We start from the raw sequence: 21,073 nt of genomic DNA on the forward strand, positions 1-21,073 counted from the left end.
TCCCAGTTGTGATTCATGTTAAGCCTGTGGAACTGTGGTCAATTAGACCTCTTTTCTTCATAAATTACCTAGTCTCAGGTAGTTCTGTATAGCAGTGTGAGAATGAACAAATACACTCAGCCTCGATATAGTGCCCTGAATTGGCAAATTTACACTATCAGTGTTTGTCCCATGGAAACAGTGTTGCAGATAATTGTCTCAGTTTTCAGTTCTCCATTCTCTGAAATTTGAGTCTCATTAATCTTCATCATTTCAGTAGCTCCCTGATGCTGTAAATAAACTATCTTTGTCCTTCCTGTTGTTTTTCCAATTATTCTTCTTGGGAGCTATTCCGCCACAGTCTCTTTCATTCTACCCAAAACAAAAGTCTTACCAGAATTCTTCATTTCTTAATTTTTGCCAAACCAAGGGTTGTAAAATGATATCTTAATATTTTTCTTCCCTCTGTTTCTTTGATAATGTTTAGGTTCCCTAAAGGATCCTTAGCCTTCATGGGATCTTGCATATGTTTCCTTCACAATTCCAACATGTTTGTCAAGTTCCTGTACAATTCACATTGCAATGTAGGCGAAATCTCTGTACCTCTCCTGTGATCCTTTTTACTCCTTGCATGTTATTAATGTTAATTCTAATTTCCCATAGGCCATAGTCTCTAAAGATGGACATAATTCATGTCAGAATTACCTTATGTGCCACATTATTCTGCTTTCATATGCCCCAGTTTTTTCAAATAATTAAGAAAACCATAGAATTTCTCATGCAAACATTACTTTTAAGAGTGAAAGAAGTTTCCTCTATAATTAAGCCACAAAAAAGGGATAAATTGGGACTGCCTGGGTAGGTAAAAATACATATGGCCACTCTACTTATATGAGTGTTAAATGAATGACTGAATAAATCAAAACAGTATATAGAAATATTCTAAATACGAATATTAGCAAGAAATAATTTTGAGCTTCTCTATTACTTTGCTAATTGAAGGGATAGCAAAAGCAATTATTTTTAGTATAAATTATTAAATTAATTATAAAATTTAATATTGAATGTCATAATATCCCCAGGAAAATTTAAATTTAAAAAATAGTAAAAATAATGTGTATGTATATGCATGTATGTATACATGTGTGTGTTAAAATGAGGATATACATAAAAATATCAGTGCTGATTTTTCTTTCTAGGTATAATTGGAAGTAACTAACTTTAGCTTCCTTGTGCTTCCCAATATATTCCAAATTGCACACTGTAAATGTTTATTATTTTTAATATAAAAAAAGCAATAACTTCTATTATAAAAATAAATTTATCAGGACCTAATAATTCAGACTACGATTCCTTTTCCTCTTAGCTTTTCCCCAGTAACTAAGATACTATATGGGGCTGCACACATATTTTCTTTCACTTAAAAAAAGATATAATGTAAACATTCTAAAACTATATATTAAAAGATATGAACAGCTACTAAGGAGACATGCCAAATTTAAATGATAGAATTTGGCACAGTACTAGTATTCTTAAGTTAATTACTACTGAAGTTTTTCTTACTTCAGAATTCTACAGTAGAGTACAGTTAGTACTTTTCATGTTGTAAGTACATTATTTAATTGTACATACATTTTAAGTGTTTGTTCTCACATATAGGCATCTTTTCTAATGAGAAAGCAGACGCTCAAAATTAGGAGGAAAAAAAGGTAAATCAAGTTACACAAAAGGGAAAATATCCTGCTGTGCTTCCAGATAGACTTTAGATGACAAACTGCCAAAGTCAGACTTTTTATTATCTTACTTTGATTTATCACAGAAGGGAAGAGAAAAGGATGATGAAAACAACTAGCCAAAAGTTAAAATTTTCACCTCAGGATGTTTTGAAAAGAAGAAATAATTACTTAGTAAGAGGCTTAAAACTGAAGATGTAATGATAATTATAAAGGACTTATAACACAAAAACCTAAATTTTGTGAGGATTCTGAAATTCTTGGCTATGGCACTAACCTCAATATTAGATACCTATTTCCACTAAGGTTTATTTTACACTAGTATTTCTCTTGAAGCAGAGGCGTTAATAGCTTCATGTCATCACACATGGAACCTGAAAAAGAACTGAATAAGCAATTATCATACAATTTCTCTCATAGTATTACAAGTATAATCACCATAGTCTTGAAGAACAGCATAGCCACATCACAGCCTATTGAGAAAGGTATTGGTTTTCTAACATCCTCCAATAGTGTTAAGCAGTAGATATAATATAAAAGGGAGGGATCAAGATTGGTATAAGGAGACTTCTGCTTTCAGCTAATATGTAGTACCCCAGGGCAAACTAACTCTCCCACTGAAAACAGCAAGAAAAACCAGATAAATTTTTTTAAACCACTGGAAGATATTGAGAAGCTGTCGTGGCACCAGAATGCAACGGATCAACAAATCAGAAGGAACGGGAATTCAGAGAGGTAAGTGGATCATCTTCAAGCTGTTTTTCCCCTTGGAATTGTTGATGATTCTTGATACAGGACAACAGACTAAGAATCCAGGCAGAGAGTCTTAACTAAGAGGCAAAGAAGCAAGGAAAATTTTTGATACATTCACAGGACTGTAGACATAAAATTTTGAATTCAAGTGCTCCAAGGCAGCTAGAACTTGAGGAACCGAGATCTTGGAGAGAGGGAAGCAAAGAAAAGTGAGACTGACACTTGGTGGTTTCCCTCTAGAAAAATTATCACATTTTAGGCTACACAAAGCACAGGATACAAAACTAAGCAGTAAGCTGCTGAAAATCAGAGTAGAGTTTCTGGAAGTCTCACGGTGCTGAGGAATCAAAATTGGAGTCAAGACTTTCAAAGGATTAGAGGTTCAAGTACACAATCAGAACCCAGAATCTCAGTCAGCACCCCTGGATAGCTCTACCCTTAGAACAAGATGCACCAGGTGAAGCAGAACAAGTTTTATAAAACCACAGTCCACATCAAATCAGCTCAGTCTGTAACTGGATTATAACACAAAGGAGAAACATATGGGGATACATAAATATTGATTATGCAAATCAATCACATTAATAATAATATAAGATAGGATGTAAAATATGTGTAGAAATGAAATGCATGGGAAAAAAGCACAACAGTGATGCAAGATAAATTTAAGTGTTTCATGATCCTTGCCTTGCTTGGGAAGTGATAAAACTACTAATTTATTTGAGACTGTAAAAGATTAAATTTTTTTTGTAATTTCTATGGTAACCATAAAAAATAATAAAAGAATGTAGAGCTAACAAACTAATACAGGAGAAAGTTGAATGTTAAAATACTAGTGGTTATTATTTTGATAAATATTAGACAAATCAAAAGAAGGAAAAAAGATAAAATGGAACATAAATCCAGTGAGACAAATAGAAAATAGTTAAGTGGTAGCTATAAATATAATTATGTCAGCATTTATATTACATAAAAATAAACTAGATATTCTAATTTAAAGGTAAACATTATCGGACTGACTGAAAAGCAAAATCAAACTTAGATGCTGCACATATAAGACACAATCCTTAAACATATAAACGCAAAAGGTGAAAGTCAAAGGTTAGAAAGCTGAAAATCCAAGGATGGAAAATGGTATATCATGCAAGTACCAAATGAAAATAAAAGCTAGTAGTTATACTAATGTCAGACAAAGTAGACGCTGTTTCTAGTAGTCTATATAGAGGACAAAGGAGGGCTTATATTAGAAATTCAGGGCTTGATTAATATTTGATAATTCAATATATTTTCCCAGTAACATAGAAAAATATAATCATTTCAACTGATACAGAAGAATTTGACAAAATTCAATGCTTATTTGTGATCAATTTCTCAGCAAACTTCAGAGTATAAGGGAATATCTTCAACCCTATTAATGGGCATCTCTGCAAAACCTAGAGATAGCATCAAACATAACGATGAACTTTTGAATAATGAAAATGATATTCTAAACCTAGAATGGCCAAAACAATCATGGAAAATAAGAACAAAGTTGAAGGACTTGCACTAACTGATTTTCAGACTAAAGTTTCAGTAATCAGGTCAGTGTGGTATTTGCAAAAAGATAGATGAATACATGGATAGAACAGAATAGAGGGTTCATAATCAGGACTAAACGTATGTTCAGTTGATGTTGACAAAAGTACCAGTCATTCAATGAGGGAAGGCAGTATTTTCAAAAACTGATCTGGGTGAACTGAATGTATATTTAGAAAAAAACAAAAACAAAAACCTTGATCCACTCTATTATGAACTGAATGTTTGTGCCTCCTCCAAATTTATGCATTGAAATCCTAACTCCCAATGTGATGATATTAGGAAGTGGGGCACTTGGGAGGCAATTAGGTCATGAGGGTAGAGGCTTCATGAGTGAGATTACTACCTTTATGAAAGAGACCCCAGGGAGCTTTCCAATGTCTCTGCTAGGTGAAGATACAACAAGAATACAACAGTCTGCATGGTGAAAGGGGGCCCTCACAAGAACTCGCCCATGCTGGTACCCTATTCTCAGACTTCATGCTCCAGAACTGTAAAAAATAAACCTCTATGGTATATAAGCCACCCAGTCTACGAATGGCTTTGTTATAGCCACACAAACTAAGACATGTTGCTTATGTATTACAAGATGTGTACAGTAATAATGCAATACAGTAATAATGCATTACAGTAATAAATGTAAAACTCAAAACCATAAACCTCCTAGAAAAAAACATAGGAGAATATCTCTATGATCTGGCAATAGGCAAGGCTTCTACACTGAACTATGCACTAACTGTAAAAGGAAAATTTATCAATTGGACTTCATCAAAATTAAAAACTCATTCATCAAAAAATACCAATATGAAATGAAAAGTCAAAGACTGAGAAAAAATATTTGCAATACATAAATCTGACAAAGAATTCAAATCCAGATTATACGATTAATAATAAAAGGCAGGCCAGGTATAGTGGCTCACGCCTGTAATCCCAGCACTTCGGGAGACCGAGGCGGGCGGATCACGAGGTCAGGAGATAGAGACCATCCTGGCTAACAGGGTGAAACCCCGTCTCTACTAAAAACACAAAAAATTAGCTGGGCGTGGTGGTGGGCGCCTGTAGTCCCAGCTACTTGGGAGGCTGAGGCAGGAGAATGGTGTGAACCCGGGAGGCGGAGCTTGCAGTGAGCCGAGATCGTGCCACTCCACTCCAGCGTGGGCGACAGTGTGAGACTCCATCTCAACAACAACAACAACAATAATAATAATAATAATAATAATAATAATAATAATAATAATAAAAGGCAAATGGCCCAATAAAAGAAGCAAGAATTTGGATAGACATTTCACAAAGAATGGTGTATAGATGACCAATAAACACATAAAAAGACTCTCAAGATCATTAGTCATCAGGAAAATGCAAATGGAAACTATAATTAAATACCTCTACATACACATTAGAGTGGCTAAAATGTAAAAGACTATCAACACCAAATGCATCTCATACATTCTTGGTAGGAGGCAAAATGACAAAAGTGTTGTGTAAATTTGGCAATTTCTTATAAGTAAACATGCACCTGCCTTATCATGTAGCAATTTCATTCCTAAGCATATAACCACACTAAATGAAAACATATGTTAATAAAATCTTCTGTATGTATGTTGATTGTACCTTTATTTGTCATAGTGAGAGTTGGAAACAACCCATATGTTCATCACCAGAAGAATAAACATTGTATATTCATGCAATGGAACATTACTCAGCAATTAAAGGGAATAAGCTCCTGTTAGTGGATGAATCTCATGTTGTGTGAAAGAATAGAGACATAATAATATCTACCTTATGATTTCATTTTTATTAAGTTCAAGAACAGGCAAGATTAATATATGGGGCAAGAAATCAGAATAATGGTTGTCTCTAACTGGAGAGCAGGATAGATTAAAAAGGGACAATAGGAAACTTTCTAGAGTGAGGGCAATGCCCTAGGTTTTGGTTGTATGTTGGTTTCATGAGTGTATTACACATTTGTAGAATGTATCAAACTGTCATTAATATCAATGCATATTATTGTATATAATTATACTTCAATAGCATGTACATGAAATCAGAGAATAAAAAGGATTAGAGAAAATGTGTAAAAGATGATTTAATATATAGATACTAGGAATTCTTGACAAAGAAAACTAAAGCAAGGAAACAAATGCTGAAGACTGTAATTCAAGAAAACTTTCCTAAAATTAAAAAAAATGTAAATCCATGTTAAAAGAGCATTACATTTCTAAGAATATTGACCCAATACAATCAGTACCAATAGTTTTTCTAGTAAAATCACTAGACTTTATAGAAAAAGAAAAATATATTTTGGATGTCTAGGAAAAATCAGTAAGTGTTTTATAAGAGAAAAAAGATAATTATCAGATTTGGGGGCAGCAAAGCTTTTATACTAAAGGTAACTGGAACAATATATTGAAAATACTTAAGAAAAATAAAATGTGCACCCTGAATTATATCCAGCAAAATTAGCTTTTGAGATAAAGATTGTAGACACAATGTTTTCAATAAGCAAAATGTAAGTTTTAGTCCCATGAACTTTTCCTGAGAAATCTACTCTAGAACAAGATTATAAGCTTCAGACTAGTGAAATAACTAGGGAGCCATCATCATAGGAACAGGAGGTAAGTGTTAAACATATCCTTAATTGTAGAACTAAGATGAAATGAAAGTTAAAAGAAAGAGGGTATTGTACTCAGATAATGTAGATATAGTAAAATTATTTTAAAAGAAGGAGATGGGAAGATAGTATGAAATTTGTTTTAACTCTTTTCAGTAATGAGTTGGTAATGGTAATATTAGCAGTTACTCTAGGACATTTGTATGACTATCATGGAATAATAAAAATATATACTTAGGAGATATTCTGACCCTCTCATCCATTTTCTTGGGAGTTAGGATTCTTACTGTGGGAGAAATGAAATATAGATGTAGTACATGTTAACACATGAGCTGTCTATGAATTTCTGGTCAGAAAAGCTGAGCACAGGTATAATAAGGTAGGCTTTGGGAAACAAACTTTGAGCTTATTCTTAAAATCTACTTACTACATAATTCAACATCTTAGAACAGTATGATGCCATATGAATGTAGTATGTTCATGGGTAGTGTGATAAGCAGAATGTGGGTATTGTTGTCTCTACTGTAAATGAACTGAACTCCACAAAAATAAAATGTGAAAAACATGGTGAGCTGCTGTGAACCCCAAAGAGTGCACATTCCTAAGGAAGGGTTTTCCAAGGGCCAGCCAGGATCTGGCTCTCAGTCTTGCTGTTGTCCTTCCCACTACTCACCTCTCAGGTCAATCCTAAATGCAGGGCTTATTTTCGTCTGCCCCTAAAAGAATGATATGTCAGCTAGGATAAGACTTACATTAAACAGTTCATGAAGTAAGATTGTCACATGCCAGAATTCATTCCACCTTCATTTGCAGTGGAAATAACATACAGCGTTGACAATGCTGCAACATTTATCAATAGACTTGTAAGGGGAGACAAGATTTGACCATTGCTTGTTCACAGGGAGGCAGAAGGAGGGGATGAAGGGTTACAAGATTCAATAGTTAAACACTTGATGGCATCAAATGAAGACAGTTAGGTTCATCTTAAATTCGTAATGAGCCCATTAGTCACCAAGCCCTTCACCCACCTCCTCCATATAGAGATCTGTGGCCATTTCCAACGTTTTCTTGGGTGACTGCTTTTCTCTGCTCTCCTCCTTTTCCAGATCAGTCATGTTTTAGTATGTTTATACATTTATTCTGGTTATAGTTCAACTTTTGTAGGTCTTGGAGCTCAATAATCCTGAGGCAAAGTCATGTCTCTCTTGGCTCTGTGTATATCTTAACATTGAATTTTTTGAGCAACTTTATTTTTACTTTTGTTCTTACTTAAGTATTTCTCTTTGTTCACTGTCTTCATCCCACCTGTTAAAGCCACAGGTCAGGCCACTGTAATCTCTTCCCTGGACCCTGTACCAGTCTCCTCCCGGAGCTCAGGCTCATATCTTGCTCGCCTCCTAAACATCCTCCACACGGGGGGTAGAGTGATAGTTCTGAAACACACACCTCACCAATCACAGTGCACCCTGCTCTGTGACCTGAGTGGATTCTCATTGTCCAGAAGATAAGGTCCAAGCTCATAAGGCTTCCTCTAACTAGTTCTAAGTAATCTGGCCCTAGAGACCTGTCCAGTCTTGTCTCACTATGTTTTCCTTCTTACTTCCTCTGCTCCAGGCATCCTGGAATTGCTTCATTTCCATCATCTGTGAGTGCCTTTTTTTCATGTCTTTACATCCAGATTGCATGACTGCTCTATCCCATCAGACTTCTTCCTTTCCTAACCAACCCCTTTTCCTTCTTCAGAAATCTTAGCTGGGGTAATGCTTCCTGGAAACATTTCCAGCATTTTTGGACTGGTTGGAGACTTCTAATAACACTTCTATAACACCCATACTCCTCATAGAAACACTCACTATGCTTGTATTGTCTTGTTCAATGCCCAGTCTACTAGCTAGATTTCAGTTTCCACAAAGTCAAGAGCCAGATCTCTTTGTTCACCACTGCAGTTGTCCCAGTGCCTGACACAATTAGGTGCTTGAAAGTTGTTTATTGAATGAATGAATCAACAGTGTTTATCTTCTGGATCTTAAGAGGTATGTTTCAGCCCTTGAAACCAAGCCTATAATACTAACCATCCTAGCAAAAGTGATTTTATGCTAGGATCAGCCCTGAAATAACTTTTGGCTTCACATATTTGAAACTAAACAAACATTCCTTACAAGGAATACCAACCCTACTGAAACCTTTTATTTTTTTCTTCATTTTCCTAATAAGCTGAAGTCTTGTTTGCCTCCAAATCTCTTTACATCGTAGTCCGTCTGCCTAGAATACTCTCTCTGAACTTCCTCCACCTTAACCCCCACTTTCTTAATCTCCTTCTTGGTCTGGCTAATGGGAACTATTGTCCATAGAGCTTAGTAGACCTTCCCTACCTCCAAGGCCTTTACTAGAGGCCCTCTAGGTGCCTCCCAAACATTCCCTACTTCCTCTGTTGTAGAACTTCACCTTGTCACATTGTTGTGACCAGGTTTCTTGCTGGTATTCCTCTACTCCCCTACACTCAAACTTGATTAAATACTCACTGATTTCCTTTTTTTATTCTATTAACTAAGGTTAACAATCATATTTTATTGTCATCCTGTAACTTATAATGTATTTTTATTAACTCAGAAGACAATGTCCTAATGATCTATTTTCTTTATCAGACAAAGCAAAGATCACAGACTGTGCTATTTTCTTTACCAATAAATTATCCACGGTTTGTAAAATAGTTGACTCTGTAATTTTTTTAAATTAAGGACTGAATTATAAAAACTTTACTTAAAGTTTGCAATAAGACACTAATGTAATCAACAGCTACAGTCACAGAACTGGCTGACAGCATCCCTCTTCTCCCTCACCACTACTCCAACCCCATTATCATAATTTCTTTTAATGTACTTTTATTACATAAGTCTATATTTTTTATACCCATCTAAGCCAAATAATATAAGAATATAAAGTCTGATCAAGTGGAAAAAGATATTAATTCCCACAGTACTTGAGGGTATTTGCTAGGAGCATGGTAACTTGAGAATATATTTATATAACTGGAAAATCTGGGGAAGGAAAGTATTTCCTGTTGTTATTGATTTCTTTCAAAGAGTTGTTTTCCATTACCTGGAGCAGAATCACCTAGGGGCTCGGCCTAATTTTGTTAGCAGCCAATTCCTCATATATCTTACAGATAATCTGCATAGAGGCTAGTATTAAGTTGCCTTCAGTTATAGGAGGCTTCCCTTACTCTGTTAAAATAAAATGTTATTATAGGTACATTTTTTGTTAACTTGATTAAATACTCACTGATTTTCTTTTTTTTATTCTATTAGCTAATGTTAACAATAATATTTTATTGTTGTCCTGTAACTTATAATGTATTTTTATTAACTCAGAAGACAATGTCCTGATGATCTATTTTCTTTGTAAGACAAATCAAAGCAAAACAAAACCAAAAAAACCAAAACTTAACATTCGTCTTTTCTTAGTCTTCATCCAGAGGCAACGGAGAGGCATTTTATAGCCAGAAATCTATGTAATAGAAGTTAAGATAAGGTCTGGCTTTTAAACTTAGTTGACTCTACACCTCAAACTTTCATAACAAATGGATCCTCTAACAGAGCCATGGAGTTTTCTTCCCCTTCCATGGACAGTATTTCTCTCTGTGCTATGCAGAACCCTGTGGGTGGAGGGAATTCAGTCATTCTCTTTGGGTATCTGGACCTATAACAACATGTGAACTCATGAGCATTGGCATGGTTATCCTTAGACTCACCATGAGTGCTCACGAAATAAAGATATCTAAGGAGAAGATGAAGAAGGCATAGGGCGAGACAGGGGGCAAGAAGACAGAAACCTGGAGCCTTTCCACTCTGGACCCCGTCCTTTATGTCATATGAGATACCTGATATTATTTCTTATATTTTTACATTAAATACCCCACCCCATTTGCTTAGGCTAGCTTAAGTTGTCGTCTATAACTTGCAGCCAAAGTGTTCTAATTAATTACCCTTTAGGCTCTATTCTTGTGATCTGAATCTTCCAAACCCACTGAGACTTTCCTCTTATTTTCTTCATTCTCCAAACTCTCAATACTTTTGCTCCTGGACTAGCTTTACAACACATTCACACAGTCTGCTTCACTTTTAAGTTGATAACACTTTACACTGGACACTAAGGCTAGCATATGGGATGCAAATGACCTCATTTTTCTTTAGCTGAGGCCAAGCAGGGACAGGTTGCCAAACCGTGTCATACAAGGTGTCCTTCTTCACACATCTCACATAGAGTAACAGTTGCATGCCTCCACTTCTAGCAGACTTACAGCTCCTCCATTTTTTATAGCATTAATATAATGAATGCATAAGGCTAAGGCATATCCCCAGTTTCTAGAACTGTCTTTACTTGAAGGGTTAATTAATAATTTTATATTAGTATAGTATATGAACTTTCATATACCTTCCCATGTTTTTATAATTTTAATGTCACAGGCTAACAATTATTGAGATTTTTCTCAATTATTTAGGTATTGTGCTGTGCTCTTTATACAAATTTTCTCATTTTATCCTCCTCAGAACCCTATGAGATAAGCACTACTATTATCCATTTTTATAACTGAAATACATAGAAGTTAAGCAATTTGCCCAAGGACTAGTAATTTGAAAGAAAACAGATGACTCGATAGACATCTGCTATGAACTGAATGTTTGTATTTTCCAAAACTCATATGTTAAAGTCTCCCAATGTGAGAGTATGAAGAGGTAGGGTCTTTGGAAGATAATTAGATCAAGAGGGTGGGGCCCTCATGAAGGAATCAGTGCCCTAATGAAGATACAGGAGAGAGCTTGCTTCCTCCCTCCTCTGCTCTCTATCATGTGAGGATACAATGAGAAGATGGCCATCTTCAAACCGGAAGAGGACCCTCACTAGGACCCCACTTGCTAGCACCCTAATCTAGGACTTCTCAGCCTCCAGAACTGTGAGCAATATATTTCTGCTGTTAAGTCACCCAGTCTATGATATTTTAGTTATAGCAGTTCAAACTGACTAAAAACAACATCTGACTCTGAAATTTCCCATTCACATGAGTCACCACATTATACTGTTTCTTATCATTTCATGCACACAATGAGATTGTAACCATGTGTTATACCATGAATTTTTTGGGAATGGGCTCTATCTCTTATTAATTGAATTTAATGCATGAATGATAAATACATTATTGAGGTAACAAACTTAGCCATTGAATGATAAAAATAAATGATTTTTATCCAGAAAACAACGATTTTTGGCCCCATTTATTCCTCTTATAAAAATGGCAGTGAGCCTTCCAAGCCTCAGATTCTTTATTTGCATGATGGTATTATGAATGTACCCACCTTGGGCCATTACACATAATTATCTGGGAATATTTATGAATTCAGTTTAGAAACTACACATTAACATATGAGAATAAAATATTAAGTTTCAGAACTTGAATATGCATTGACTATACAAGTTTATTTGAATCTGAAATATAAAAGATGACCTATATTTAAAAGGAATTATGTTCTCTTTGAAGATATAGCATAATAGGTGCCCATGGTCTGTCTCAGGTGAGAACTTGAAAATACGAGCCATAAGTATTAAAAGTATTAAAAGTAGCTATTTCTGTGTTATTTGTGGAGCAAGTGTGTTATTTGCAAGAGAAAAATCAAGGAAATGGTGGTGACTGCAAATTTGCTGCACCAGATTGGGGACAGGGAATGTGCATCTCCATTATCCTGGGGCCATTCGCCCCTTCCTTGAACTTGAGCATGTGGCTTTCCAGGTGGTCTCCTGCAGCAGCATTGTCCTCCACATGCCATTTACTTACTAAGCTATGTTCATTCTAAAGTATGCCAAGGGCCTTCAGGTGAAGCATCTTTCAGGAAGTGAGAACATTCTGGCCTGATTTTTTGAGGAGCACAGGACTTTACCTCAAACAAAATATCCTTGTGCTGGCCACCTAGGCACTATGACCCGTCAGGGATGGGTCTAAGGATTTCTACCTCTTTCCAGTCACACAGAACATATGGGCATGCTGTATCCCCAACTGAATCTAACTCTGGATACACAATACCCTTCTTTCTTCTTCTTCTCCTTCTCCTTTATTGTTTTTGTTGTTGTTGTTGTTGTTGTTGTTTTGGAGATGGAGTTTTGCTCTTGTTGCCCAGGCTGGAGTGCAGTGGTGCGATCTTGGCTCACTGCAACCTCCGCCTCCTAGGTTCAAGCTATTCTCCTGCCTCAGCCTCCCAAGTAGCTGGGATTACAGGTCCACGCCACTACGCCTGGCTAATTTTATTTTTGCATGTTTAGTAGAGACAGAGATTCGCCATGTTATCCAGGCTGGTCTTGAACTCCTGATTTCAGGTGATCCACCCACCTCAGCCTCCCAAAATGCTAGGACTATAGGCTTGAGCTACCATGCCCAGCCTACCCTTCTTTCTTCTACAAAGGGCACCTACTTACAGGCTGAGAGTGCTCCTGCCCATCAGTAATTCCAGAAGAACACACCTTCCTTTCCAGGCTTTCCCTCATTTGTCCCTTCTCAAATCTTACTGTCAATGTTTATAAGTCCAGAGGCCCAATAAAATCAGTAGGATGGGGTTTATTTTCAAATTTTAATAAAAATGATGATAAGCTCTCAGCCTGATTTTTCGTACTATTTTAATATCAACCATTACACATAAACACAGCTGAGTGAGAACCAGTGTCACCCACACACATCCTCCGAGTTGGTGCTTCATTGTCATAGTTCTCCATTAATGTCAGATGCCTCTGCTAACAGCTAAGCTCTTGGCCAGGCCTCCCAGCACACACCAGATGATCTCTCTCTTATGTTTCCAACTTTTCCTTCTTTGTCACCTCTTTTCTCAGATATTACAAAGAAGCTTAAAGTTCTCCTCTATGATGCCCTTCCTCCCTCTTCTTCAACCTCCTTAAAAACTGTCGGAATTTCCTCCTTCTTTTAATGCCAAACTCCTCAACTTATTGCAGTATAACTTCTACCCAGATTATAGCACTGAAACCTCTCAAGGTTAATCATACAGTCCCCATTCTTTCTGATTCCAAGGATAAGACCTCAAGTTCTATCTTATTGAAACATTCCGTTATTGACTGAATATATGAGTCATTCTCCCCAAAATTCATCTATTGAAGCCCTAACAGAGATTGTTTTGGAGATGGAGACTTTGGGTAATTAGGTTTAGATGAGGTCATAAGGATGGGGCTCCTAGGATGGGATTAGTGCCCATGTAAAAAACAAACAAATAAACAAACAAAAAAACACAACAGAGCTGTTTTGCTGTCTCTATCATTGCTATCTATATCCTCTATCTCTATCTCCCAAAGAAGAAGTCATGTGAGCACACAGCAAGATGGTGGCTGGCTGTGACTCAACAGGAAAGCCGTCATCAGAAACCAACCATGTTGGCATCCTGATCTTGATTTTCAGCCTCCAGAACTGTGAGAAAATACACATCTTTTATTTCAGCAGCTCAGTTGGTGGTATTTTGTTTTGACAACCTGAGCACATTAATACAATTCTCCTTGGTTTCCATAATATTGCATCCTTTTATTTCCCCACATGCTTTTGATAAACTTTGTCTACTGCCTTCAGATTTTCCTTATCTTATCTCTTAAGTGTAAGAGTTCCCTAATGTCTGTTCTTCCTGGTATTTCTTCTTTTCTCATGTTATAACCACCCTCTTGGGCACTTTAATATTTTGACAATTGATCTTCAAATTTAGAGGTCTGGCCTAGACCTTTCTCTTAAGCTCCAGACTTAAATTTCTAAGAACCTTATGGATAACTCCCTTTGGATGACTTTATAGCACTTTCAATTAATTAATCTGAAACCCAACTTGTCAATATCTCCTCTGTCCTGCTCCTGTATTCCTTATCTGTTTTAATAGTGGCAGTATTTCACTTGGGCTCAAATCATAAGAGTCCTATTCTATTTTCTTATTATTTCTTTCACCTCACATAACTGGTATTTCAAGTCTAGTGAATTAAGCTCAGAAAACTTTTTCATATGCATGTCTTGGATTCAACTTTCATTCTACTGCTCTAGTTTAAGGCTTTTATTTTTACCTGTTATTGGATTACTGTGGCACTCTATTAACTGGTCTTTCTGTAAGTCAGTTTCTTCCCCTAAAGCTTACACATGATGATGAAACTTCACAAAAACCTTTATTGCACTTTGTGGTTTATAGAAAAAGTACTGAAACTTCCTCTTGGGACATTAACCATTATCTATATTCTATACTCTTCTTGCATTTGCAAAGTTGCTCAACACTACATCTCTCTATGTGCTTCATGCATAACAAATTCTATGTCGTGGCATGAAAGTGCATTGACATTTCTGAATCTTCACTTATGTTATTTTCTCTATATAAAATAGTCTAGCATAGCACAATTTCTCCAGTTGAAAAACATGTTTTATGGTCAAGTTCAAATGCTACTTTTACTCGAAGATCTTTCCAATCCTTCTACAGATACAACTCCATTAGCTGGACTTAATCTCTTTCTTCCCTGGGCACTGAGAATGTTATATTGGTTTTCTACTATGGCACATAACATAGTACATTTAGTTATATTTTTTAGTGTCTCCCTTCCCATATTGCAATATTGGTGCAGTCAGGGCCTGCCTCTTATATATGTATTTTTTATCTTGACTACCTAGCACCATATCAAGTACCTAAGTGCTTTTAAGCTTACTGTTGAAACAGTGATTGATTGTATAAATGAATGAATGAGAAATTGATCCTCAATAAATATTACTATCCAGTAGTAAAATTCTATCACAAATGTTTCAATAAATCTTCTGATGTTTACTAAAAATATCATGAAGAATTACAATAGCTTTTAAAGCTATATATTGTGTGATTAAGAGAAAAATAATTTCAAAATGACAAGATTATCCTGTTTGTGAGCCAGAATAGCGAATGAGTTCTTTCAAATAAGTTCTAATAAGGTATAGTGACTATAGTTAACAACAGTTCAAGCAGTTAGAAGAGAGGATTTTGAATATTCCCAACACTAAGAAATGATAAATGTTTGAAATGATAGATGTGCTAATTACCCTGACTTGATGATTGCACATGGTATTCAAGTATTGAAATATTACAGTGTACCCTATAAATAGGTATAGTTATTATGTGTCAATTAAAAATAATAAAAATTTAGCAGAGCTATAAACATAAATGAGAACTGTATCAAAAATAAAAAAGAGGAGAACATGCCACTTTTATTTGGCAGTGATATCTGTAAACTCACTAATACATTTATTTTCATAATCAGAGGAAAGAAAATCAAAATGCTTACCCAGGACATAATGACTAATGTTGCAGGCTTATTTGCTTCTACTGGTGGACAAAATATATTTCTAGCAGAGAACAAAGTGGAAAATTTCCTCTGAGCATCATTCCATTTAGAATTTCACTTGGTTCTTGACTCAGTTAAAAACATACTAAAATACTCAAGAAATAATCAAGGTAGCATATAATAATATCCATTTACTTAGTAACCTATATTTTAAAATTACTTCCTTGTGTCAGTCTGGTGCCTTTAGGGAGGAAAGGTTGTAATTGTTTTTAGTTTTGTACACAATTTTGCATGCAAAATGTCATAGGAATGTATTGTCACATTTTAGCTCCATGTGCCATCAAATTGTTTGGCACTCAGTGATTTTATTTATCTAGGAATTAACTAGAGATGTTAGTTTGACATGTAATCACTGATGTAATTACTTTTTAAAGAAGCATGTCATTTATATGATATTTGAATTTTTTAGTTGAATATTGTTAACTCATTTTGCCTTAAAAGGAAGTGTTAAATTACTTGGATCTAATTAATTTACTTCTTCATCAATGTCCACGGATTTCCATTTTCTTCTGTTGCCAATAAATCGATTTTTTCAATATTTTTAAATCTACTGAGTCCTGAATATTTTTCCATTCATTTTCATTTTTTAAAAAAGCTAAAGAAATGAGAGGTGTCAAAGGTAACTTAAGTTGATCTCCCAGGATACAAGTATGCCTGAAGGGACTTCTGATTATAAATAACTCAAGTAACCCTAACAGCCAGCGTATTGATTAAACTCCTCCTAAATTATATTCCAGAAAATGTAAAGCAAGTGCCCAAACCTTTTGTTGTGTCAGATATTCAGCTGTGAATAAAATAAAAAATTGAAGTAAACTTTGCTAAAAACAGACACGCAACATCATTCCAATCATGTATCTCAGAAACAGCCTGTCATGAGAATGCCGTTGGACTTGCAACTCCTCAAAACAATGTTCAAACAGATAGATCAGTTGGAAGCTCTTCATTACAGCATCTGTTCTGTGTTTATAGCTACACATGCAGACTGCTGAACACCCTCAGTGTACCATAAATGTAGGAATTACACATCCAGAATAGCAATAAACTCATTGGGTGATGTGTTCTCTAGAGTTTTTAGCCCCTTTGCTTCAGTTGGCAAAACTCTAGCAGATTTTTGCTGCTGTAAAAATATTAGATTGTTTGTGCTTTTTGTAACTTTGGAGACAAACTAAGAAAACATTAAATGGCAATAAAAAGGTAAAAACATAAGGATTGAGATTCTTTTTTATATACTAAAATTACAGTCTCACATAGTTACAGCAGGAGCAACAGCAGAATAAATGAGAAAATGAGTAAACAGATGATTGTTTTCCATAGAAGGTTAGCCTCAAATACCCTCTCTGGGTCAGCTCATTTGCTTGGTGCATATTCAGTAGGTATAAATTGTACTCAGAAAGCTGCGGGTTATAATTTTTAATTAGAAATATATTTCTTATTAAATGAATGTAATAATGCTTGATAAATTACAGCTAATAGTTCAACAATTTACTGATGAAACCAGCACTTCCTAGACAACCAATCCAGTTAATTTAGACCGTGCTGATTTTTCTCTCAAAAGCAAGATCCCACATGAAATTAATTTCTAAATTTCTAATAGTGAAGGGAATGCTCTCAGTTTATAAGGAAAGTGGTTCCAGCTGTGGGAAGGTAATCTCTTGCAGCAATGCCTGGACATGAGAGAAATGCTCAGCATTGTTAATGTGACATCAGATAGCTCCAACTTATCTCTGCAGCAAGCACTGCATACTCTTCATTAGTCACTGTTCCCTTAAACAGGTGCCCATATCTGTCTGAACATAGAATCACTGGGAGAGCTTTCAAAAATGCATATTCCTGGGCACCAACACAAGATAACTTAATTATATAGGTTTTCTCTTTACCTTAAATGGTTAGAAGAACTTTCAAAAATGACCCATACCTAAAAATTACAAGGAAGCTTCTGAAGAACCATAATAAAGGCAAGTGAGTTAGAAACATAGAGTGGAATAATGGTGGATGTTGTAATGGAACCCTCAGAAAACCGTAGGTGATGCAATAAAGTGAATCTTTTAATTCTTGTGAATACTCCAGTTTAAGGAATGCCTTCTTTCCTTTCATTTTCTTTCCTCTTATTTCTTCCCTCTTAATGAAAATTGTTAGTGATGCCATTTTACATCTGGACTAATTGTCTATTTTTTTTTTTTTCCATTTCGTGGCACTGTTGGTTTGCTTTCATGCTCCCTGATAACTCCCTGCCAGGAGTTTGCTCCTGAAGGGAGTTTGGCTAGAATAAAAATAACACGGTAAGAGAAAAAAAAAAAGGCTAACCACTTTTACAATCAACATCTTATAACAAACTGAAAAATTGATATACCAAGATGTAAGCATACATTATTGGCTTCATCCTAGTTTATAAAAAATTAGGGATGTCTTTACTTGAAATCCATAAAATGGATTTCAAAGGTATGTTTTCCCAAAGACTCCCTTGTTAGATCCTCAAAGTATATAAATTCTGCAAAAGATGCCCATGTTGCTGTTTGGAAAGTAAAGATACAAAAACCAAAAAATTTAAAGGATGTAAAATTTTTGGCATGTATTAAAGTGAGAAGTGTCATATCAGTTAAGACCTAAATAAAGAATAACTAAGGGGAATTACATTGAAAAGTTACAAAAATTCTACTATCACATTTGGGATTAAGAAAATAATAATAATAAATACAAGTTATAAAAACTTACAGCAGACTACTTTTCTCACCTACAAAATGGGGGGAAATAATATTCCTGCTGACAGGTTCAGATGGATGGAATAATTATTAAATAATCTGTACCTTATCATGATTATTATTAAAACTTTTTATCTTTAAAGGATTGTTTGAAAGAGTAAAATTAATGCTGCTAGTGGAGAAAATGACTTAATTTTTGGATAATTCGGTTACCTTTAGAACTTCAAGCGTCCATGCTATTTTTGAAATAAAAACATTACATGAAATTTGTTTTCATGGGTCACAGAAAGAGGTGACATATGCAAATTTAACATATGCTTCTTCTCAAAATAGAAAAAGGATAGGAAAGTGCTTATTATAAAAACAACTCTGAAGAATTATAGAAATATAATTCATCTGGACTTTGAATAAAATTCATCTCAAGATTGGGGTTTATCACCTGGTTCCCTTTTTTTTTTTTTTTTTGGTGCTTTATGACTAAGAAACTATTCTGATCATGACTTTGCAGTAGCAGAGATGACCCAATTCATGTATAACATCGTGGAATATGTTTATAACAATATACATTCAAGTTCAATAAATAAGAGAGATAAATCAGTTGCTTGCAGGATCTTATTTTAGGACATACTTGGCGCTCAGTGGTGAACAAATTTTGAAATGGCAATTTCTCCAGGTGCTAAGTTTTCCTCCCCTTCACCCCGGTTTAGAAGTGGTGTGATTCCAGAATGATAAAAATAAAACAGAAGCTACCTTCACCATGGTCAGAACTAGACATTATAATTAGTGCTTGCCTCTCCGACCCAGCCCCCAGGGGCACAACGATGCTCCATAGAAGGGGGACCCATGTGAAACGGTAAAGTTACTGGCAGAACCGAAGCTTCCGCTTCTAGGCAAGAATAAGGATTGTTTCCTGCTCCTTTTCTTTCAAAGAAATGAAAACAGGGAGGAGCCTCAGTTCTGCATTCTTACTGCAACAGAATGTGAGATTTAAGAAAGGGAGAAAAGATTAAGAAAGAAAGAGAAAGACATTGGGGAAATAGAAGAGACAACTCAGAAAACTAGAGGAAGATATGAGAGAGAGAGAGAGAGAGACAGAAAGGAAGAGAGAAGAGAGACAAACCCAGGTCAGATAACTCACTTGGCATTCCCTGCCCCTGCCTTCTTTCTTCGGAAGATGTTGAGGAAAGTGTTGGAGCGGCAGGGCAGCTTGCCATCGCCAACATGCATGCGGACAACATCAGAGGTGGTGAAGGCACTGCGGACATTCCTCTCAGGCTTGGCAATAATGATGTACATCTTGGGAGTGAACATGCACCCCAGAGCCACTGTTACACTGAGACTCACTGCAAAGCAAGTTGTGATGATCTTGTAGTTGCTCCCAAAGTAAATGGGCACAAAAGCTAGCCAGATGATACAGGTGGTGTACATGGTGAAGGCGATATATTTGGCCTCATTGAAGTTGGCGGGCACGTTGCGGGTCTTGAAGGCATAGTAGGTACAGCTCATGATGAGGAGTCCATTGTAGCCCAAAGGGGCCACCACACCCAGGTTGCTGGTATTGCAGATAAGGTAGACTTCCTTGATACTTGGGTAGGACAGAATGGGCATAGGGGGTTCCATGATGATCAGGGTTACCACCAGGGTTAGTTGCACACTAATCAAAATTGAGGCAATGATCACCTGAGCCCAGGCACTCATGAACCTGGGCTTCCGGGTGCAGATCTTCTTCTTGCTGCCAGCCAGGATGCGTGCAATGCGATTGGTTTTAGTCACTAAAGCAGAGTAGCACATCGCAGAGGAGAGGCCAACCAAGAGGCGCTGGAGGTAGCAGGAAGTGGTAGTAGGTTTGGCAATGAGAGTGAATGGGCACACATAACCAAGGAAGATGCCAGCTAGGATGATGTAGCAGAGCTCCCGACTGGAGGATTTGACCACTGGTGTGTCCCGGTACAGTACAAAGATTAGGGTGACAAACAAGGTAACAAGGATTCCCAGGCATGAAAAGGCGATGGCTATGATGGATTCAATGTTGCTCCACTCAAGATAGCGCACAGGAATGGGCTCACAGCCTGTGATGAGAAAAATCATTTTAGCGTGAATCCAAGGTTTCTGCTAGGAATAACAACATGCCTATTAATTACCAGAGACACAGTCATCTTTGCATCCTTCATGATTTATAGCATTTAATGCGTTTTTTAAAATGCACAGTATTACACAAGTAAAGATACATCATTGTCTTACCTGGACAATTATGTCCCCAAACTTAATCTTATTACAAGCCTAATGTGACATACTTGAACCTATAAAAATGATCTTTTCTTCCAACATCAGCATTATAAATA

At 36.0% G+C, this 21,073-nt stretch overlaps 1 protein-coding gene across 5 annotated transcripts in view; it reads right to left on the bottom strand.

Moving 5' to 3' along the window:
• LOC116463144 (metabotropic glutamate receptor 1) overlaps positions 1–21,073 on the bottom strand; it is a 413,105-nt gene that overhangs the window by 17,950 nt on the left and 374,082 nt on the right. For all 5 annotated transcript variants that reach the window (XM_058434471.1, XM_032146109.2, XM_032146110.2 and 2 more), the window contains one exon: positions 19,870–20,800. In XM_058434471.1, coding sequence (XP_058290454.1) covers positions 19,870–20,800 — 931 coding nt within the window. The remainder of the gene's footprint in view (positions 1–19,869; positions 20,801–21,073) is intronic.

This window comes from Hylobates moloch, unplaced genomic scaffold, assembly GCF_009828535.3.
Source record: "Hylobates moloch isolate HMO894 unplaced genomic scaffold, HMol_V3 SCAFFOLD_26, whole genome shotgun sequence".
NCBI classification, from domain to species: Eukaryota; Metazoa; Chordata; class Mammalia; order Primates; family Hylobatidae; genus Hylobates; species Hylobates moloch.